Here is a 22,796-nt window from a genome sequence, read left to right as displayed (position 1 = left end):
GCAAGGCAAATACTTCAGCAGAACAATGCCCAAGACACATCCAGGCGGCGTGGAGGGAAGGAGAGGCAGTCCCGGCTGGGCGCCGCGGCTCGGGCGGTGCGGGAGGGCGGCGGGGAGCCCCGAGCCCGGCCCCGCCGGGGAGCCCCGAGCCCGGCCCCGCCGGGGAGCCCCGAGCCCGGCCCCGCCGGGGAGCCCCGAGCCCGGCCCCGCCGGGGAGCCCCGAGCCCGGCCCCGCTCCGGCTCCGCCGCTGGCCGCGCTCCGGCGGGCGGCTCCCGGGCTCCGAGCGCGGCTCCCGGGCTCCGAGCGCGGCTCGCCGGCGGGACGTTGTGGAAAAGAAGATCCCGTTGCTGTGGAGCATCACCAGGCTTGCAGGGGACACTGCGGAGGGAGAGAGCAGCGCAGTGAGCCAGGCGGGACGGGGAGGGGGCAGCAGCGCCACGAAGCATTTGGAGCATCACCGCTCCGTGACCACCTTGGTGCTGCCCTGCCCCGAGCCCTCCCTGGCACCCCTGTGGGGGAGGCGGTGGGAAAATACTTTCTTAGCCGGCTGTTGCCACCCCCTCCCAAAAGTAATAAGACTAAAAAAGGTGCTGTTTGTGCCCAGGCTGTGCCGGGCAGCCCGGGAGCAGCCAGGCGTGAGGCTGAGCCCGGCTGGGGTGGGAGCGGCGCCGGGGGCTCATCGCCGCGCCCCGGCAGCGCTCTCATCTCCAGGGACAGAGCCGAGCAGCCCCCGGGCCACATCCACCCCGCTGCAGAGCCCCCCTCTCCATCCCTGCCCACGCCTGGGGTCCCCCCAGTCCCCGGTGGGCGGGGGGCAGGGGTGGGGTGACCTCGCGGGCTGGAGCGCACAGCAAACATCGTCCTGCGGAGATAAGGAGACGCCAGGAGCCTCCCGTGACATGTCATTAGGGACTGGGCCTGGCTATCAGGTGTTTGCCAACGTAATAAACGCGGTGGCTCGGCCTCAAGCGTTGTCAGAGGAACGGGGAGGTATTTGCCCCTTCCAGGTCTAACAACAACATCTGATAAGAGACCCACAGCAAGAGGGGAGAGCTGGGGGGTGACCAGAGAGCTCCCTCCAGCTCTGTCCCTCCAGCAGGACCCAGAGCAGCCACTTCCACTACAGAACAGGTTTTGGGGTCTGGTGGGGGAAAGGTATGAGGAGCCAGGGCACAGCCCCTGGTAGCCCCAGTCAATGGCAGAAACCCAAATCACCAAAAATATTCAGGCATTTGAGCAATTTGGGTGGTGAGCAGCATTTATGGGGCCCCTATGCTGCATGTGTCACACTTCATTCACCTCTTGCTAATGAAACTGCTGACCACCAAGAAAGAGATCCATGTCCAAAGATAAATTTTTCAGGCTGTAGCTTGGGCACAGAATGGTTGGTAGGAAAAGAGACCCTGGGGGCTGGGAGGGTTTGATGCTGGAGACAGGTCAGACCCTGCCCTGATGCTTGCAGGATGTTTATCATGTATTTGGGGTAACAGGGGGGTGGGTGCCCCTTCACCACAGCAGGTGAAGGGTCCTGGCCCCGTATCCCCCTCCTGAGCCGCGACACCTCCTCCTGCTTTCAGGAAAGTGCAAGAAGGTGATGGAGGCAGCGCTGGTCAGGGTAGGCTGATCGCAGGGCCCGCAGCAGCGGGGATGGCCGGGCTCTGTCCCCCTGCCAGGGACATTTCCTGTGTCCCGGGGCTGCCGCGGCCAGCCCGGCATCAAAGGCAGGAGAGCTCGATTAATCAGGGCAGTTCGGGCTGAGCGCGCAGCAGATGGGCCGATAAAGCTGCACGGAGGAAATGGAGCTCGGAGGGGCGGCCGTGCCTCAGTGCTCACCCTGAGACCTGCCCAGAGTGGGATCCCCGGGGGGGTGGCGTTCGTGACCCCTTCCCAAGCACCCCGAGCCCCTCGTGTCTCCTGTTTGCAGCCCCAGCCCCTTCCTTCACCCTCGCCGAGGGTCTCACAGCAATGCTGGGGGGGTCTCACAGCAATCCCACACTGTATTTACTCTGTGGTCATTGCAGACATTTTTTCCCTGTCCCCTGTCAAACCTCGGGAAGAAAGTTTATCTGAATGCAAGTTCAAGGCTCTCTCTTATTTATCTAGCGATCAATAAGGGCCACATATTTCCCACAGTCCCCAGAGCTGGCTCTCAGAAAGGGACTATTGTCTAAGGAAAACCTCACACACCTGATTTGAACCAGGATAAGTCCGGCCTTACACCTGCAGTGGGCAGATGATAAAGGTTTATGGGCTGGGGGAAGCTGGGGAGCCTTGGGCTCCACTTGACTCCAACCAGGGTTGATCCCCCTGGACACGGGCAGCAGAGCCTGCTTGGTTCTACCTCCTCAGCATCAGCAGGGTGCTCCCAGTCCCATGGGGATCCCCAGAGATCAGCAGGGCCTGGCTAGTACCACCCAGTGTTAGACAAAATCACCCAAATCCCCATCCCACCACCTGCAACCAGGTGTTCTGGAGTCCATGAAGGGGCTGGAATGGGCTTCTCACCCTCAGCTCCCCACAGGCAGCAGGACGGGGTCTCTGCTACTCCCACCTCCAGCCCCACACCCAGAGGGTTTGGAAAAGCTCCACTCCACCTTCAGGCCCCCATGCCGTGCCCCCCCCCAGCCCTGTGGGCCATTACCTGCTTACTGGAAGACATGTTGGTGAGCGTGCTGATGCTGCTGGTGTCCGTCACCACCATGGCCGAGGGGAAGCGGGAGGTGTGGGAGTACTGGGGAGGCTCCTGTTTGTGTGCGTACACTGCGGACAGCAGGGGGACAGCTCAGGGAAAAGCCACCCCAGCCCTCGCCACGGCAGGTCCAGGGATGGGAACGGGCAGCGGGGAGACAGGGATGGATAAAACAAGCCAAGGGAAGAACCCACCACTCCCCCCCAAGCCACTGCATCCTCGCCCCCAGAAACCCGTGGGGGCTGAGGCTGGAGCATGGAGGAAGGGATAAGGCAGGATGTGACCAGCCTGAGCATCCCACGGGCTGGAACCACGAGAGAGGGGCAGCAGCCAGGGGTGCCAGCTTGGGCAGGGCAGAGCGGGAGGAGAGCACGAGCCGATTTCCCATCTGAATTCATGCAGGCAGCTCCCCCCAGGCCTTACTGTGTGAGTTCTGCAGCTGGGTCACGGTGGCCATGAAGGGCTGCTGTGCCATGTGGCCCGGGGACTGCTGCATCAGCGGCTGCTGGTGCGGGCTGTGCAGCTGCTGGGAGAACTGCACCGGCTGCAGGGCTGCCAGGCTGCCAGCCACGCTGTTGATGACAGGGACGCTCTGAGCCTGCGAGGTGTTCAGACCTGGGAGCAGGGAGAGAGCAGGGCGGGGGTGTCAGCGCCGGCGGGAGCGGGCAGTGCCACCCCCGTGCCCGGGCAGGGCGCAGGGGTGATCTCGGGGGGCACTTACTCTGGGCGATGGCCATGACTCCCGAGAGCGGCGTCATGATGAGGTTCTGGGACTGCTGCGGGTTGTGGTGGGACAGGCTGTGGATGTTGGTCAGGGTGCTCACCGGGGGCAGCCCGCCCCCCGACACGGAGATCTGCCAGGCAGGACAGCACCGTCAGAGCAGAGCCCCGGGGAGCCCCCGGCCCCCTCCTCCCCACGGGGACAGAGGGGAGCAGGCTTCGCCCCAGAGAGCCCCCACGGGGCTGCAGCACCTCCACTTCGTGTTTGTACACAGCAAAAAGCGTTGGGAAAGGCTTTGCTGGCACCGGCTTCCAGCTCCACCGGAGCGTGGCACCGGAACACGGCACATCCCAAGCCTCTGCTGCTTCGTACCCCGAGTCCAAGCTCCAGCCCACGGGGACAGCTGAGGGCTCTCAGCACTCATTAACTTCTGACCATGGTGCTTGGAGGGGAAAGTGGGACCCATAAACTCAGGAGAGTGAGGAAAATTGAGAGAAGGCAGATTAAAAGGGCCTCGTGGTGATGATCTTAGTCATCCATCTGGCAGGATACTGGTGAGACAGGGTGGGTGTGCACAGACAGAGCCAGTGCCTGGGTTTTGGGCTAAAGTTTAGGGATCAGACAAAGGCACTTGGCATGTGCTGTGAGAATTGGAGCTGCTCCCCAGCGCATGTGAGTGCCTTATTTCTTTAATTGCTGCACCTTCCCCTAATTCCTGTTGTTAACCCTCTTGCACTGAGTGACCTCAATCCCAGCTCAGAGCCATCCCTGCAGCCCTTCAGGTGACACTTCTGGACACCAGCTCCGAGCACCTTGTTTATTCTGCACATGTGAGCTGGAGATAGCAATTGAAACAAATCCATCAATAAATTCCAAAGCCCGGGAGCGACTCACATTTCCTGATCCGGTATTTTCCACTTTCAAAGTCCCTTCAAGGCCGGGTTACACCACACTCGGCTGCACAAGTCAAACAGCTCCCGGCAAGCACACGCTGCTCGCCCGCAGCCCCGCTCCTCTCACGGGGTGTTTAGCCCCAGAGCACTGCACCTGGATTGTGCATGACTGGAAAAGACCCTCCAGGCACTGGAGCCTCAGGGAAGACCCTCTGGCACTAACACAGCTCAGGCAAACACTGGAGCATGAAAGAGTGAGCCACGAGAGATTTCTGGAGCCTCAGCTACGCTCCTTCCTGAAAGATGCAGCAACCTCCTTGGCAGTTTCATGTGGGGCATTAAAGGCACATGTTTACTTACTAGAAACCACAGCCTACAGCATGTTTCTATTAAATCACTTGCAAGCACCAGCTAGCCCTGCCTGGAGATCAGAGATAAGCTGGCAGAGCCACGGTCCCACACGGTCCCCACGGCGCTGGGCAGTGGCTGTGCCTGGGGGAGAACTCAGCAGGGCTCTTCTCCTGCCCCTCACCAAGCAGCTTTTCCCAGTTTAATCTGCTCCTTTTCCTCCTCCCGTGCTGCCCAGCCCCTTCCGGGGGTCTCTGTCCCGTCCCAGGAGCTGGCAGGGGGAGCTGGCACTGCCTGGACCCCTGCCCTGGGCACACAGTGCTGCCTCCACCTTATCCCTGACTCATTTTATGGCTTCCAGGCTGGGGGTTATGAGGCTCAACACACCCTGAGGTGATCTGGGTGTGCTGGGGCAGAGGGAGTGGGCTGGAGGGGCCGGGGTGTCACTCTGTGATGTCCCCCCAGCATGGCAGGGGACGTTTGGCTCCGCAGGGTGAGCGGCTGGGCCCGAGGGGCTGCACAGAGACCCTCCCCAGCCAAGGAAGGCACAATGAACCAGTGCCATGGCTGAGGGAGGGGACAGTGAGCCCCTCCAGGGCCACCCAGCTTCACCAGGAGACTGACAGGATGGCCCAGGAGGGACAACCCTCTGAAAATGGAAGTGAAAACCGGGGAAGAACCGGCTTGGCCCTGTCACCCAGTGCCATGTTTGACTTTCGATTTCAGCAGGAAAAGAACTCCCGGAAAAGCAGCAGCGGCAGGCAAACCTCTGCCAGCCTGCTCCAGGGACGGGCTGTGCCTCTGCTACCACATCCCATCCCGTCCTGGCCTGAACCCCTGTACCCCCTGCTTGCCCTGCTCCTTCACCCACCCCTCCAGGGGCTCTGCAGCAGGAAGGGGCACCCTGAGTGCCCGGGCCCTGCCATGGCCCTGCAGCACCAGCACCACAGGGATGCTGATGTCCCACCTCCACTCCTGCCCGGCTGACACCATCAGCTCTGCCCAGCAGAGCCCCAGAGGCATGGCAAAGGGGAGGGGGAGAGGCAGGAGCAGTGGGGCCAGAGCCAGCATGAGCAGCTTCAATCTCCTGGGACAAGAAGGTTCCTGCTGGCAGGGAAAGCTCTTCCCAAACTTGCGAGGGCTTAGGGAACACGTAATGAATGAGTATTTTATCGAAGCCATGTCACGGGCAGGGGAAAGCAAACAGTGATCCACCCAGCGCCTTCAGGCTGCGATCAATGAAGCCCGGGCTCCGGCAGATGCGCCTCAAACACAGCGAGTCCCGGCGGGACTCGGCGCCCCCACAATGCGCCATTGTTCGGCCCTGCCGCGTGTGAAACCCGGGGAAAGCGTGTTTGCTCGGCCCGCAGGGCCCTCTTATCTTATCAGCGCCGCCGCCACAGCGGGCCAGGTGTACTCACCATTTTCCCTTCGGGAGAGAGCAAACCGTGGCCCGGGTCCAGGCCGGCCGGGGAGACCTGCTGCAGGACAGCCTGGCTGGTGGTGACCATGGCGCCGCCGCCGTGGTGGCCGATGGCCGCCGAGGACGCCGCCTCGCCGCTCGCCGCCGCGCCGTACCGCGTCCCTGCGAACAGCGCCGGCCCCGTCACCCACCGACCCGCCGAGGGCCCCGGGGTGCTGCCGGGCCCTCGGCCCCGGCCCTCCCTCGGCGTGGGGCGCGGGGATGCGGAGCTGTGTGGCTCCCAAGGGCCGCCCGGGAACGGCAACGGCGAGGGAAGCACGGGACAGGGAGTCCCCTCCGCCAGCGCCGCTCCCCAGCTTCTCCCCGGCCCATCTCCTGCAATTGCAGGCAGTTTATGGCTGGAGCTGCAGTCCCACGTTGTCCACTGCCACGGGGGCAAGGGAGCCCCACGCGCACCTGCAGCCCCCGTTTCCATTTGCACTGCTCACAGCCGGCCTGCAAATTCCTGCTGCGGCTCTTGGACACTGGCCTGGGGAGCCTGCAGCATCAGGAGTGACCCTGCAGCACCATGAGGAGTGACCCTGAACCATGAGGAGTGACCCTGCAGCATGAGGAGTGACCCTGCAGCATCAGGAGTGACCCTGAACCATGAGGAGTGACCCTGCACCATGAGGAGTGACCCTGCAGCATCAGGAGTGACCCTGCAGCATCAGGAGTGACCCTGAACCATGAGGAGTGACCCTGCACCATGAGGAGTGATCCTGCAACATGAGGAGTGACCCTGCACCATGAGTGACCCTACAGCATCAGGAGTGACCCTGCACCAGGAGTGACCCTGCACCAGGAGTGACCCTGCACACCAGGAGTGACCCTGAACCATCAGGAGTGACCCTGCACACCAGGAGTGACCCTGCAGCACCATGAGGAGTGACCCTGAACCATGAGGAGTGACCCTGCACCAGGAGTGACCCTGCAGCATCAGGAGTGACCCTGCAGCATCAGGAGTGACCCTGCACACCAGGAGTGACGCTGCACACCAGGAGTGACCCTGCACACCAGGAGTGACCCTGAACCATGAGGAGTGACCCTGCACCAGGAGTGACCCTGCACACCAGGAGTGACACTGCACACCAGGAGTGACCCTGCACACCAGGAGTGACCCTGCACACCAGGAGTGACCCTGCACACCAGGAGTGACGCTGCACGCCCACCTGAGCCCTCTGAGGCTCTGCCTGCAGCCCAGCCATCCCCAGCTCCCACATCCACGGCTCCCACTGCTTTCTCAGGCCCTCCTGCATCCCTCAATACCCTCTCCACAAGTGTAAGATTAACAGGGCACCCCAGCAAGGCAGAGGGGCCAGACACACACCAGCCTCCAGAGCAGACCCCAGCCCTCCACTGCCCTGGAGGGAAATCTGGCCCCAGCACAGGTCTTCTACATAAATATATTTAATTTGGCTAAAGCACCCCACACTGATAACCATATGATCAGCCATGTGTCATGGAAAGGCATCTACAGATCACAAATAATTAACTGAGGAAAACCCATGGCAAACAAAAGTGTCTTTTACAGGGCTGCCTTGACAGCTAGGGTGAAAAGCCATTTATTAGGAGGAGTCCAGGCCTGTGCTCCCAGCCAGATTTACTGAACTGGGATCGAAGCGGTGGATGATGGACAGACAAACCATGGCTCTCCTGGGGAAAAACCCCACGGGGGCAAAGCCCACCTTGGCAGCCACCATGAGCACCAGGCAGTGCACGAGGACACGGGACAGCTCCTCAGAAGCACCATCACAGGGGAGCTTCAGCCTGGGGCTGCCTCAGTGAAGGATGCTCTAAGGGCCGCTCTAAAATTAATCTCTGAACCAAGGAAAAGCAAAGAAATCGTAACTGGAGTCCAGGAGCTTTCCCCCAGCTCCAAAACCATCTGCCCAAGCACTTCCTACCCACACCCTCCACCAAAACCACAACACAGCCACTCCAAATTTTCCCCATCGGCTGCTTAAACACGAGCCACAGATAGGAATCTCCTCCCCATGTCTGGCTCCTGATGATTTCCCAGCAAACCCCTTTATCCCTGATAATAAAAGAATGTCCTCTGGCAGGTGGATATTTGCCCGAGTGGACGTCCCTGCCGTGAACAGGGTAAACATTGCCCAACCCGGGCACTGTCACACACATTCCTCCCGCCCCGGCCCTGCAGAGTTCTTCACTCTGGGCCGGGATCCCGCTGCTGAAACAATGGCAGGGGAGATAAAATAAAGCCCTTTCTTCTGGGCGTGATCTCAGAGATAGACCAGAGCGCAGACGGCTCCTCTCGCAAAGGAAATCAGAGTTTCTGCCCTCTTCAGCCTCTTCTGGGCTCAGTAAGAACAACAAACCAGTCTGTTTTAAATGCAAAATCATGCCCTATCCAGCTGAGGGGGTGGTACCTCATGAGCCAAGCCCCCCAAAGCTGTGAAGTTGGCTTTGAAACACATGAGAGGTTAAATGCTGATTTTGAAGCTCTTCCTTGCAACCCCAAGGACAAGACTTTGATTGTTTGAGGAACAATAACCAGCGCCGAGATTCCCAGATAGGCTGGGGACTGGGATTTTGGGTCTCCAGATAAAACCACTGAAGACTCTGTGTCCTGATGAGGATTAACTCTCCCCAGGAGAGCCAGGCTGGGCTCTGGGGCTGGTGACAGCAGTGCCACTCCCCAGCCCCACCAAGGACCCTGCTCAGAAGCCACTTGCTGGGCAGGGAGAAGCCTTCTGCCAGGGCTCCCTTTAGGAAGCATCCATCCTCACTGGGTTTTCCCCATCCTCACTGGGTTTTCCCCATCCTCACTGGGTTTTCCCCATCCTCACTGAGCTTTCCCCATCCCCACAACGGGAGGGATGTTATTATTTATGTGTCCCCAGGGCTGGGCTGGATTTGGGCAGATCAGATCAGTAATATGGGGAAGCCAGTGCAAGGCACTGTTGCTGTTGTCACTGCTGGAACGCACGGAGCTCCCTGGTGACGGGGGTGCTGCCTTTCCTCTGACTCCCCAGGCCTCCCTCCATCACTGACGCCCGGGATCCAGCCCTGCCCTGGCTCAGGCTCTGGGAGCTCCCCAGAGAGCCCCACGGCCGGGCTGAGTGCAGGGCCACGGCTCCAGCTGGGAGCAGCAGGACTGAAGGATTCCTCCGGAGCGAGCCTTGGCATCCAGGCTGTATGAGCTGGGCTCAGCCAGCCATCAGAGCCCAGCACAAGGCTTCTCCTGCTGCTCTCCTGTGCCTCCACAGCTGGAAGCAGCCCTTGTGCAAAGGGATTTATTCCCCCTCAGTCTCCTCCCGCGGCCGCTCAGGAGAGGAGCCTGCATGGGATCACTGGGAATGGGTCTGGCCACGGAGCCTTCCCTCCCCAAGGCTTTTTTTTTGAACTGGAGCTACAGCCATAATGTAAAACTGTGTTTATGGGACGGGCCATTGTGTGGCCCCTGAGCTGCACAGCCTGTGAAATGTTTTACTGCTTTCCCCTGGCCCAGACGAGCCGCAGGGTCCGGCTCCCGTAGCCTTAACCCCGTTCCAGCCCCTGGGGCAGGGGCCCTGTGCACCCACACACAGCCCCAGAGCCCCCCGACTGCTCTGGGGTGCCACACTCATCCTCCCGCCTCGGCTTTGGGGGGCAGGGAGGGAGTTTAGGGCAAGGGTCGGTCTCTTCAGCACTTCCATCGTAGCCTTGCACCATTTTCTCAGCACACCAGGCCCGTGCCTCTGGCAGCACCAGCAGCGAAGCAGTTTGGTTCTGCTTTGCTTTAAGTCATGTTTGATCTTAACAAATTGCATTTTAAAAAACCCTCATTGTACTTTTGACTGTCTTTCCCATGCAGCGGGAGCCCTGCTGCCACGGTGCCACAGCACATCCCAACCTCCAGTGTCTGCCCCTTCCCCCAGCTCTGGGCTGCACTTCTGCCCAGACCTTCACCCATGTCCTGCACATCACCAGCAATGCCAAACCCCAAAAGAGACCCCAAAAATTCACCAGTGATCTGGTGGTGGAGGGGATGCAGCTCCGGCTCTGCCTGACCCACAGGATGCAGCCATCAGCGTGGACCAGGATGTGAAAGTGGGGTGAGAAAAGCAAAATGTAATTTTTGGGGACACACTGGACTCAGTGATGCTTCACCCATTGACACTATGGACAGCCAGGTCACTGATGGGGCAATCTCACCCTCCCAAAATTCAGGTCCAGTCATCACTGAGAACACCTCTGATTTTTGGGCTGCCACTCAAATTGTCCCTAAAGTGTTAATCTTGCTCAGTTACAGAGGTGCATAATTTATATCCATTATAAACCCGTTTATGGGGACTAGACCCTCCCATTTCGCTGCCGTCATAAAGTTCTAATTACCCCCATAAAACAGGGGAAATCTCCTAACAGTGCACTGTACCCACCGAGCCCCACAATGTGCCCGACAGTAAAATATTACAACCACTGGCACGGGGTCCCAGTGAGAACCAGCACCCCAAGGAACACGGGGAATAAACCAGGGTACCCCCAGAGCGAGGCTTGGCTGATGGGCTCTTCTTTTAAAGGGAACTTAAAGCCTTTCAATTGTCCTCTGGGTTTTAGGAACAATCTCAGGGGTGGCACTGGGTTATTTTTATGTTTATCTCGATCTATAGAGTTATCTAAATGTATATGTATATATAAGTAATGCATTTTAATGCATATGTAGATACCCATATATATAAATGTGATTAGATATTCAGATTCAGATGTTGATCTGCTACTCTGATGTTTGCAGAGCAGGGATGGAAGGATGGAAGAACGGATGGATGGATGGATGGATGGATGGATGGATGGATGACACCCTAACCCACATGGGTGTGCAGCCCCCAGGACGGGCTGGAGGTGATGCTGAGCCCCCATGGGTGTGCAGCCCCCGGGGATGCTGAGCCCCCATGGGTGTGCAGCCCCCAGGACGGGCTGGAGGTGATGCTGAGCCCCCATGGGTGTGCAGCCCCCGGGGATGCTGAGCCCCCATGGGTGTGCAGCCCCCGGGGATGCTGAGCCCCCATGGGTGTGCAGCCCCCAGGACGGGCTGGAGGTGATGCTGAGCCCCCATGGGTGTGCAGCCCCCCGGGACAGGCTGGAGGGGATGCTGAGCCCCCATGGGTGTGCAGCCCCCCAGGACGGGCTGGAGGGGATGCTGAGCCCCCATGGGTGTGCAGCCCCCCGGGACAGGCTGGAGGTGATGCTGAGCCCCCATGGGTGTGCAGCCCCCCGGGGATGCTGAGCCCCCATGGGTGTGCAGCCCCCCGGGGATGCTGAGCCCCCATGGGTGTGCAGCCCCCGGGGATGCTGAGCCCCCCGGCCATGGGGCCGGGGCTCTGCAGGGAGGGCGGCCCTTTGTATGCAGGGCGGGTTCGGGGGGCGGGCGGTGCTTCCCCTAATCTCATCAATGCCCCGATTGTCTTCGGGGCTCCTTGAAGATAAAAATGGCATAAGGCAGAGTCTGCGGCATGGCACCGAGATAAAGCCCCGAGTGACCTTCAAATCAAACAGGGAACCAAGATCGCTGATAAAACCCAGAGGAAGGGAAAAGTCCAGCCTCGAAGAGGAGCCTCCGAGATAGAAAGGCTTTAAGTATTTACCTCCAAATAGTTAAAAACCACAGCTCGAGGCTTGACTGATGGGTCCCCGAGAAGAGGCCGGAGGATGTTTGGCTTTTACAGCTCTCATCCCTGCCCCGCTGTCATCCCGCCCTTTTGCAAGACCCCATTGATGTCCCAAGGAGAGGCGACCCCTCTTTGTGCACGGGCACGGGAGAGGTTTGCAGCTGCCCCACGGCTCCAGCCCCGCCGTTTCCGCCGGGATGTGCCGGGGATGTCCCGGGCGGGGCAGGGCAGTGTCCCTGCGCTGTCATTAAGCTGTTAAGGCATTGAGCGGCCCAGACGCCGCCACCTCGGGGCAAGGACAGTTCAAATCCCAGCATGGACAGCCAGGATGGGGTCAGCCAGGCAGCTGAGTGTGCCCCACCAGGAGGGGATCCCCAAACATCTCCTGGAGGCCGTTCCAGCAGCCACGGACACGGCGGTGTTTTGGGAGCCTCTCGGACCCAGCTTGGTCCGAGCGCCCTGAAGCAATCGTGGCTGAGCTCCATCCCTGCCTGCTGTCCCCAAACCAGCCCTAAAAGCCCACAGTGTCCCTTGCCGTGCCCATCTTCTCCTCCTCAGGATGGATACAAGCACCGACCGCCAAGAAATTCCCGCAGCCCAGCCCTCCTGACCCCTCCGGAGGGGCTCTTCTCCGCAGCCATCACTCCTGCCCTGCTGAAAAGCCCCTCGGAATGGGCTGTCAGCGGCCCTATAGCCACGGCCGGCCCCTGCTGGCACCGCTCCGACGGGAAAATAAAGGTTGGGGCTTAACGGCCCTCCAGCCCCGAGATAAATGCCCGCGGTTACAGTAATTGCTGTCCCCTAATAGAAGAAAACAAAGGCTCTCGGGGGGTGCCCCATGTGCGCTGGCAGGCCGGGGGCACATCAAAGGCAGCGGGCTTCGTTCAAAGCCCCGGCTTAATTGTCAATTAAGCATGCACGGGGGACAACGCCGTGACAATGCGGGGCTGCATGCTGGTGGGGCATTGTAAAGCCCGCCGCGACACCGAAAACAGCTGATTCTGCTGACAATGTGCTTGTAGGGCACCTTGTAAGCAATCAGCCGCTGACAGGAGGGCAAACGTCCCCGCCGTCCCCACCATTGTGCGGGGCATTCCTGGGGCAGGGTCACTCCTTGGTCACCGCTGGCCGGTCCCCGGGATGCTGCCGGTCCTCCCCCGGGCCGGGAGCTGCCCATCCCCGGGTACCGCTCGGGGCTGCCACCGCCCGCCAGCCCCGAGCGCCGGGGTCCGTGGCAGCGGCCCCGGGACCCTCCGCCACACGGGCTCCTCGGGGTTCACCTCTGTAAGGAGCTGCGTGCGCGCTGCAGGGTCACTTCCAGGAGCCGGCTGCTTCCAGCCTCCCCGGCCGGGCTGTGCCAGCGCCGGGGCCGTGTCGGGGGGCGCGGGGCAGTGGGGACACGGTCCCGGGCTGGCTCCCACCTCCGAGCCCCCTGCACCACCGCGGGCTGCAGGGCGCAGTGAGGGACAACGGGGATTGTTCTCCCAACAATGCCTCCGGCCCCTGCCCGCCCCGATGAGCCCCCGGCGTGCAGCCCCCTGCCCACGCCGTTAGCTCCCACTTCAATCCCCCGGGGGCTCCCGGCGGCTCTGCTCTGCTCTGCCGGTCCTGGGCACGGCGTGGCCGCACCGCGGAGTGGGGAGGGTGAGGTGGGGTCACCCTGCAGCCCCGGCAGCTTTCTTCACCCACCTCCCTCCGCTCTGGCACGGGGATGCTGCAGAGTCACGCAGCCAGCCCGGGGTATCCCCAGCCCTGCAGCGAGGCCAGGACACGCTGCCACAGCTTCCCTCGGGCACTGCCTGTGCACCCCCAGAGCAGGGCTCCCCGGTGGGCTGCATCCCATGGACTGGCACTGGCACAGCACGGCAGGCACAGGGCAGCTCCTCCTGCCCTGCCGGGCACAGCCTCTCCCTGCCCGGCCGAGCCCACACGGAACTCCCGTGAGTTCAACCAGTCAAGCAAACCCTGATTTATCCTCGGCACGGCGGAAATCCAGCCCTCGCCGTGTGGCCATAACACTGCAGGGACAGCACGTGCTGCTCTCCATCACCATCCCTCCCCGGGGCCGGGCACCGGGCTGAGCATCCTCTCCCCGCACACACGGCATCCCCACGCTGTGCCAGCATCCCCAGGCCCCACGGCGAGGTCTCACCTGGCATTTTGCTGGGCGGGGAGGCGCTGGGCTGGCTGTGGTGCGGGGAGCCGTGGGACAGCAGCAGGTTCATGCTGTGCGGGGGCTGGCCCGAGCTGTAGGCGTCCATGGCCAGCTTCTGGCGGAAAGCCTCCTCCTTGCGCCGGTTGGCAAACCAGTTGTACACACGGACCTCCGTCACCAGGTTGGAGCCCAGCCCGTGAGCCTTGGAGGGGGACACTCCTCGCTGCAGACACTCGGCCCTGCGAGGGCAAGGGACACGTTGGAGCAAGGGTCACAACAAATCTGGGGGAGTTTCAGCCCTTCCTGCAAGCCCATCTGCTCTCTTCAACTACAGCCACACTGCAAAGGCCATCCCCACTCCCCCTGGCAATGCTGCAGCATCGCTGTGGTATCCCTGTTGCATCCCTGTTGCATCCCCACCACATCCCTGCCCAAGCACGGAGCTCACTCTGCCCCAGACATCACCCAGAGGGGGAAAACACGGCAAGGAGAGGCCTGGCAGCTCAGCAATGCCGTGCCACGAGCCGGGAGCCGGGGTGGTGAGCTGGGGGCGCAGCATCTCCCATGGCATTTTCCCTGGCATCTCCCACGGCATCTCTCACGGCATCTCCCATGGCATCTCCCATGGCATTTTCCCTGGCATCTCCCACGGCATCTCTCACGGCATCTCCCATGGCATCTCCCATGGCATTTTCCCTGGCATCTCCCATGGCATTTTCCCTGGCATCTCCCACGGCATCTCTCACGGCATCTCCCATGGCATATCCCACGGCATTTTCCCTGGCATCTCCCTCGGCTTTCAGAAGGAAGGCTGAGGCTGTGGGCAGAGCAGGCAGCGCAGGTGTGTGGGGCAGCCATTACCTGTTGCACTCCTCCACCAGGGTCTCCCTCTCCTCCTTGCTGGGGTTCTTCTGGCGCTCGTAGGCTTGGTACAAGATTTGCTGGGAGGCCGGCCCCCACTTGAACCGATTGCGCCGCATCTTCTTGCTGGGCGTTTCAGAGCAGGCATCGTCGAGCTGGGCAGCCCCCTGGTTCTGCTGATTGAACTCTGGAAAGAGAAACAGCAGCTGATCCTGACTGCCTTTGTCTGTCATATTTCCACAACCCTGGACTGCCTGGTTGAACTCTGAAAGAGAAAGGAGCAGACGTGAGCTGGCCTGTAGCCGCCGCTCGGAGCCACTGTCCCGCGCCGAGGCCACCCCGTGTCCCCTCCCGCAGCACCCCGAGCCCACGGCAGGCTTTGGAGCCAGCCAGGTGCTCCCTGCCACCCATCCCGGGAAGGGGCCAGCCTGCTGCCATCCCCGTTTAATGGGGAGGCATGTGCAGGGCACGCTATGGCCATGCATATTCATGGGCAGGGCCCCTGCCAGCCTGCACTTGTTTTGGGAGGATTTTTCCGAGCGAGGAGCCGGGCAGTTTGGCTGCAAAGCCCCCCGAGAGGGTGCCCCTCTCTGCTCACCCACAGCTCCCCTCCCACTGCCCTCCCAGCGTGGTGGGACGCCGGCCCCGTGCCCGGGGCGGGCAGCACCAGAGGTGACCTTCGGCGGCCGCCCCAGCCCCGGCACTTGTCACCGCGGCAGTAAAGGGAGATTAATGGGAGGGTTTTATTATTCCCAGTTTTGCAGGGGAATTCTCCCTCTTTTTATAATGGCTTTTCCCCCCGTGACGGGGGGGAAACACAGGGCAAGGCTGGAGCAGGCTCTGTTTGCTCTAACGTCTCAAGGTGTGTTTTCAGAGCAATGGTATTTGGTGCTAAACCCTTTTTTGCACTTCCCGTCTGCTGGATGTTGCATCCTTTTGGAAGAGGGAGGCAGAGCCCTTTCCTGGGGCTGCCAGTGCCACTCGAGGCTGCTTTGAGAGCTACGGGACAGATCCCAGGGCAGGGAAGAGTGGGAGAGGGGCACAAAGGAATAGTCTGTGTGCTTGGTCAAAATCATCTTCATTTAAAACAGCACAGACTGCCCCAAATCCTGCTACACACAGCAGCAATTCAGGGGTTTTTAATTTTCTCTCTCTACATGTTTTACACTTTTAGTTGAAAAAATTGAGCAGCCTGAAAAATAACAAGGAAAAGGGGCAAAGATGGGAAAAGCACCTAATTGTGAGCCATCATTAATTGCTTTCCCAGCTCTGACAAATACAAATACCCAGAAATTCAGCTGCGTGCATGAGCCGGGGGGAACCCTGCCACCAAGAGGGGCTCTCACCCACTTTTCCTGCACCTTAAATTCATTTTTCTTGGAAAACTGTTTTGGGGAGATGCTGCCCAGCCAGGGTCTGGGGGCTGTGCTGGTCCCCAGGGGCAGGACAGGGACGCAGGGACCCCTCTCCCACCGTTGCACCAGTGCCACCATTCCCGCGGGTACTTACGGCGGAGGATCTCCCGCTGCTTGCGGACGTACCACGTGTACAGGGCAGCTCTCTTCTGGGTCTTCATGGGGGTGCCCTTGTTGAGGTGCTGGGAGAGGTGGGACTGGTTGAGGCCGGTGACATCCACCACCTCCCGCTGCGGGATGTTGTGCTGCTGCATGTAGCCCTTGATCATCTTCGCTGCCCGCCACGGGTCCTCGCTGCGGGCAGGGAAACCAAGGGTTAATATCTGCTGCCAGGGAACAGCCCCCAGTATTTCTTCCCATAATGGAAACCTTTCATTACTATTATTGTCATTATTAAAACTGTTTCAGAAGGACACAAGATCCTCAGAGTGTATGTTTTTCCCCAGGCCCCCAAACCAGCTGTGTCCCACCCCAGGGTTGGCAGGATGGGGCTCACCCCCACCCCAGTCTGGTTGTTAGCCAGACTGTTCCCCCAGGGAGGGAGAAGCAGAGAGGATCCCAGAGTCCTGGTGGGACACACCAAGGCCCCGTGAATGCCAGCAAAGCTCCTCCAGCCCTCCGTGGAGAAGCACAGCCCGTGCACCAAGCGCTGCCCCTCCACTCGGCGCGGGTTCTCCCGTGGGAGGTGGGCACAGGTGGGCACGGGGAGCCCATCCTGGACTCTGAACGAACAAAGAGAAGTGCTGGGGATGCTTCTCCTGCCCCTGCTCACCTTTTCCTGCCCCTGCTCAGGGTGCAGCACCTGCACTGTGCCCGTGTCCCACGGCTGGCAGGGACCCCTGCACTGCCACCGAAGCCCACCCGCCGCGCTTGCTGTGCAGCTTCTTCCTTCCATTCCCGCAGGGAGAATGATCTAAAAATCTCAGTTTCCCCTTCAAAGGGACCCTATTCCCTCGCTCCCACAGCTGTGCACGCACTGACCCTACGCAAAGGCTGAGAAGCCAAGGTCAAACCAGGCACAAGAACCTGAGTCCCTGAACGCAAAACTGAAACCAAGACCCTGAGAAGTTTGAGTCATTCTTGATTATTATTAAACACTTGAATCTGGTTCCTGTAGGACCCAAGTTTAAATGACTCTTCTCTAAATTGCACTATTTTACTGTCTTTGGGGTAGCTGACGCTGATTTAGAGTCTGCTGATTAGGGTATTTTTATTTTAGAACAAATAAAATTACAGCTGAAAATCCAAATGCTGTCCGTGGCCTTTAGCTCTGTCGGATGCCCAGTGTGACAGCAGAGGAATAGGCCAACACACCTGTGCTGCATCCAAGACCCCAGGGTTTATTCTGGGCTAAAAGGGAGTAAAAAGGAGCACTTTCAGCACTGCAAAATCAGTGTGAGCCCAGGGCTGGTCACAGTCCTGCACTCAAATAATGCGATACCCCAACGCCGCGCTTGGAACGTCCGACTGCTTCCCCAGTCCATTACTCACTTTGGATCCTTCAACTTGTCAAGTGAAGGGAAAAAAAAAAAAAAAAAAAAAAAGCCCGACAAGTAGATTTCTAATTTTTTTTCCTTGCAAACAAAGCTGGTTGGATCCACGGCAAAATACCGGAGCAGAGCCAAGCAGGGCTTTGGCACGGCCGGGAAGGAGCCACGGAGCCGTCCTGGAGCCGCCGAGCCCGAGCCCACCCGCACCCCCGGCAGGGGAACCCCAGTGGTTTGGGGGTCCTGGGCACGGGACGGCTCCCAGGAGAAGGTGGGAAGCGAGGGGAAGGACGTGGAGGAAATCTCCTTCCCAGCAGAGCGGGCAGAGCCGCCGCGCCCGGGCTGAGGGGCTCGGGCAGACCTTTGTCACCAGCGCTTCGTGTCACCAACTGATCCCACTAATTACTGATTAATAACGAGTTCATGAAACAGAGCTCATTACCATTTCTAAGAGCGGTTTGGTTCGCAACCGAGCCCAGGGCAGCGTTTCCTCAGAGTGAAACCGAGAGCCCGTGAACACTTGGAAAATGTCAAATGAGTGACTCAGGGGCTACAGAAGAGATTTTGAAATTCAAATAAAATTTGGCAATGTTTTGGTTGGAAAAATATCTTAGAATTAGCAAAAAAAGTCCCCGAGTTTCCCTCCATTTAATTATTTTTCAAAAGGCTTCACCTTGACATTTCCAACGTGTTTCACACTTACACTTTCAAAACAATTATTCAGGTCTTCATTTCTGAGAAGTGATTTTTCCTTTACGAATCAACTTGACCGTATTCAAAAGGGTTAACCTGAAACCAAACCCAAACATTTTGTTTCATGTTAAACAAAATGTTTGGACTTGACCCAATATGAAACGTTTGAGTGTTTGTTTGGTCTCTTTTTTTTTTTTTTTTCTTTTTTCCTTTCTCTTTTGGTAACCTAAAAAGCCAGAGAGGAAAACCTTTTGAGTCAACACCAGCCCTTATTCTTTGATTCTGTCACCAAAATGAAATAAAACAAACATTAATTGTCCAATCTTCAACAGAACTTTACTTACAAACAAAACCAAAACCCTGACCCAACCCAGGAGTTCTTTCTAATACTGGAAAACCAGTTTATAGCCCTGGCTCCACGGTCCTTCTCACCAAAACCATGGAAAGGTGATTTTTTTGCACAAAACTAGCCCCACAAAGCCTGGCTGCCAATGTGGCCAAGAAAGAGCCACTTCCCCATTCAGCTTCACACACAGGCGGGGGGCAAAGCCTGTTCCTCTTCCCAGGGGTTCCCAGACCAGCTCACCCATTTTGTCAGCCTCAAAACCAGGTAAATACACTCCACATCCTCGGAGAAATATGCCAAGAATTTATAGAGATGGATTATAAACCCAGCTCCCTGCAGAAATGACACCCTGGTCAGCATCTCCCTGCACAGGAGGGAATCGGCTGTGCCTGCGCTCCCCACACATCTCGGGGTGCCTCTGCTGGGTCCCCAGGGCGGGGATCCCAGCGCACGGGTGGGATCTGGGTGCTCCTGGGGTTATAGGAATCACCTGAGTGAGGTGTGGGTGAGCCCTGGCGGGTGGCATGGGGCAGGGAGGGAGCCGGGGGCTGCCTGTGCCAGAGCTGGGCTCTCCGTGCCACTGCCCGGGGTGAACCCACGGCACCCACCACGCCGTGGGTGGGCAGCAAAGCCCAGAGCACGGTGCCCGAGAGCTGCAGGGCTCCTGAGCAGCCCCAGCGATGTGGGAGCAGCCCGGAGTGAACCTGCCCTGGGTCCGGGGGAGCAGAGGGGGCTCAGCCCCCCAGCACGGCTGCAGTCGGTGTCTCCCGGCTCCCCTACCTGCTCCCTCTCCAAGTACAAAGGCCTCTCGCAGAGCAAACACGAGCTCTTTGCAAAGGCTCCTCAGGGACATGTGCCCGCTCCTGTTTGCACCCAAGGCAAACTTTGCACAGAAACACCTGTGGGAGCACAGGGATCCCGGCGCTCAGCCCGGCCAGCACCCCGGGCACCCCGGGGCTGGATGTGGCCAGCAAGGAGGGCACTGGGGGCAGGTGGGAGCAGCCAGGGCTGCAGGGCTCCATGCCAAGCAGGAGGGCTGGGAACCCATCGGGAGAGGCCCGCGATGGATCCTGCCTCGCTCGGAGCCCCTTTGGCACCGAAGGCTCCCAGCCCGGGCGGGCACGGGCGGCACTGCCCTGTCCCCAAAGGGCACCGTCTGCCCTGCCGCTGCCGGGGCAGGGCTGCAGCGCGTCGCTGCCGAGATCCCGGGGTACCGGGGAAGGGCCGGGGCTGTCCCCGGGCTCTGCAGGCTGGCACGGCCACACACGGCCGGCAGGACCGGGGCCGCGCCCCGCGTGTCGCGCCGGGCATCGCGGCACGCACCGGAGCGGCAGCGCCCGGCGGGGGAAACGCGGACGGACCCCGAGGTGTGCCCGCCGCGCTCGGGGCGTCCCCGCGGGGCTCCCTCCTGCCCGGGGCTCCCTCCTGTCCGGGGCTCCCTCCTCCCGGGGCTCCCAACTCCCGGGGCTCCCAACTCCCGGGGCTCCCTCCTGCCCGGGGCTCCCTCCTGCCCGGGGCTCCCTCCTCCCGGGGCTCCCTCCTCCCGGGGCTCCCAACTCCCGGGGCTCTCTCCTGCCCGGGGCTCCCTCCTGCCCGGGGCTCCCAACTCCCGGGGCTCCCAACTCCCGGGGCTCCCTCCTGCCCGGGGCTCCCTCCTCCCGGGGCTCCCTCCTCCCGGGGCTCCCACCTCCCGGGGCTCCCACCTGCTCACACCGGCCGCGGGACAGGCGGCCGCCGCCGCTTCCCCGGGGCTCCGGAGCGGGGTCGGTGCCACCCGCGCCCCCCCGGGCCGGGGCAGCGCTGCCCGCCGAGCCCGGGGCTGCCCCGTTCGGCCCGGCCCGGCTCGGTCCGGAGCGGAGCCGCATCTCGGGATGGGCCGCAGCGGAGCCGCTGCCGTCGGGGGTTCCCTCCTCCTTCCCGCTCCCGGCAATGAATAACCCGCCGGCCCGATCGCCCTGATCGCGGCCCTTTGTGTATCTTTCTGTTGATGATTTATAGAAATAAATTAATAACGCCCCGGGCTCCACGTGGTGCGGTTTATGTTTGAGCCGCCGGCGCGGAGGGACGGAGCCGGCGGCCGGTCCGAGCGCCCACGGCCCCGGCAGCCCCGGCCCCGCCGGGACCGGCGACGGGCAGCCCCGACGGGGCGAGGGGCCGCGGCCGCGGGGCTCCGGCTCCCCCCTGCCCGCTGCCCTCCGCCGCGGGGTCCGGGCAAGGGAGCCCCGGGAGCCGCCACCGGGACTGACGGCGGGGCGGGCAGGGAGCCCCGCGACCGCCACCGGGCGGGACACACCGAGCAGGGAGCGCCGGGACTGACGGCGGGGCGGGCAGGGAGCCCCGGGACCCCTCACCGGGTGGGACACACCGGGAACGACCCCCGGGCAGGGCGCTGGGGGCCGGGGCCGCCGGCCCGAGCGCCGGCGGGCGGATCCCGGCGCGGCGCGGGGAGCGCCCGGTGCCGGTACCTGATCATCCTCTCCACCTCCGCCCGCTGCTCCACGGCCTCCTCCGTGTTGAGCGACTGCAGCTCGCGGAGGATCTGCGGCGTGTCAAAGTCGTCGCCGTCCTCGGAGCCCTCGTCGCCCGAGAGCTTGCCCTTGCCGTGCCCGTTGGCCAGCGGCGGGAGGGCGGCCCTGCCGTCGGGGGCCCCGCCGGGAGACAGCGGAAGGCTCTCCAGCTTGACGCCGAAGCCGGCGGCGGGCACCATGTCCTCCAGGGCGCGGATCAGCCCCTCCTTGGTGGCCCCGGAGCTGAGCAGGGCGCCCAGCAGCTCCCGTTGCAGGGCGCTCAGCTGGGACACCATCCTCCTCCCGGGGCCGCGGCGCGCCCGCCGCTCGCCGCCCTCCTCCCGCTCCGCCCCGGCTGCCGCGGGCCGCGGGCCGCGCTCTAACAAGCCATGACCGCCACCATAAGGCATTATACCTTATGCAAATCAGCGCCAAAGCCTCTCCTCCGGCCCCCGCCCCGGCCCGGCACGGCCCGGCCCGGCCCTTAGCGCCCGCCGGGGCGGACTTTGCCTCGCGGCCGGCGGGAGGCCCCGGGGAGCGGCGGGGGAGCGCCGGGCGGGACGGCGGCACGGCGCCGCGAGCCCCCGGAGCCGCTGCCGTCGGGGGTCCCGCTGCCGGCCGCGCCCCGGGAACCGAGCGCCTTCCTCCGCCCGCGGCCCCCGGCGCCGAGCGCAGAGCCCCGGCGGGTGCGGCTCCCCCGGGCGCTGCGCCCACGCTGGAAGGGGCCAAGGCGAGACCCGCTCCTCGTCTCGCCGGGGAGGTTTCTCCCCCGTGTCCTGCACGCTGCGGGGTCCTGCTGCCCCAGCCCCGGCACAGAGCAGGAACAGGCTGTGAGGGGCACGGGGGTACCAGTGGGAGTCGTGGCCCGCGCTGTGGGCAGCTCTGGGGACAGGCTCGCTGCCGTGCAGGGCATGGAAGGACACCCAGCCAGCAAAGGGGACACTGCGGGACAGGGGGCACGGGGGACACGGAGCCCCCATTGACCCTTGGCAGCAGTCAGGGCTGCGAGCAGGGGACAGGTTTGGATGGGCAGAGGAAGAGATCCGAGCCGTGCTCTGGGAGCTGAGCAAAGCCTGCTTCTCCCATCGCTGTGAGTGCACACAGACCAACAAATTCACTTCAGTCAGAGCAGGCACAAGACGAGCGGCAGCACCACACCCAGAGCAGGGCACAGACGAGGCCGGGACCCTTCAGGGGAAGGCAGGTCTGAAATCTCCACTCATGACTGCCCAGCTGCCCAAAGCACTTCCAGTTCCTGCTGCTCTTGGCTGGCACCTGGATGGTCGCCCCAGCAAAGGCCAACAGCTTCGAACCCAGTGTTCCCAGCCCAGAATCAGACTTTTCCAGGGCACCCGGAGTTACCTGTCCATCTGAAAACACACAGAAAATCCTGCCAGCCACCAGCAGCCATGGCAGACCCCAAATGCAGCCCCAGAGCCCAGAGGGAAGGGAAGGGAAGGGAAGGGAAGGGAAGGGAAGGGAAGGGAAGGGAAGGGAAGGGAAGGGAAGGGAAGGGAAGGGAAGGGAAGGGAAGGGAAGGGAAGGGAAGGGAAGGGAAGGGAAGGGAAGGGAAGGGAAGGGAAGGGAAGGGAAGGGAAGGGAAGGG

At 61.5% G+C, this 22,796-nt stretch overlaps 1 protein-coding gene across 1 annotated transcript; it reads right to left on the bottom strand.

The window, feature by feature from the left end:
• Positions 1-239: 239 nt before the first annotated feature.
• HNF1B (HNF1 homeobox B) lies at positions 240-21,490 on the bottom strand. Its single transcript, XM_021533006.3, has 9 exons — positions 21,149-21,490; positions 16,252-16,451; positions 14,743-15,007; positions 13,879-14,120; positions 6,074-6,237; positions 3,412-3,544; positions 3,114-3,305; positions 2,643-2,761; positions 240-379 (listed from the first exon to the last, which is right to left on the bottom strand). The coding sequence occupies exons 1-9, from the start codon at positions 21,484-21,486 to the stop codon at positions 359-361; spliced, it is 1,674 nt and encodes a 557-aa protein (XP_021388681.2). The 5' UTR covers positions 21,487-21,490; the 3' UTR covers positions 240-358.
• Positions 21,491-22,796: the final 1,306 nt, after the last annotated feature.

The sequence above is a fragment of the Lonchura striata genome, chromosome 19 (genome assembly GCF_050655825.1).
Source record: "Lonchura striata isolate lonStrDom1 chromosome 19, ASM5065582v1, whole genome shotgun sequence".
NCBI classification, from domain to species: domain Eukaryota; kingdom Metazoa; phylum Chordata; class Aves; order Passeriformes; family Estrildidae; genus Lonchura; species Lonchura striata.
Note: the sequence above shows the minus strand (reverse complement) of the source record. Positions and strands in the feature narration are given on the sequence as shown.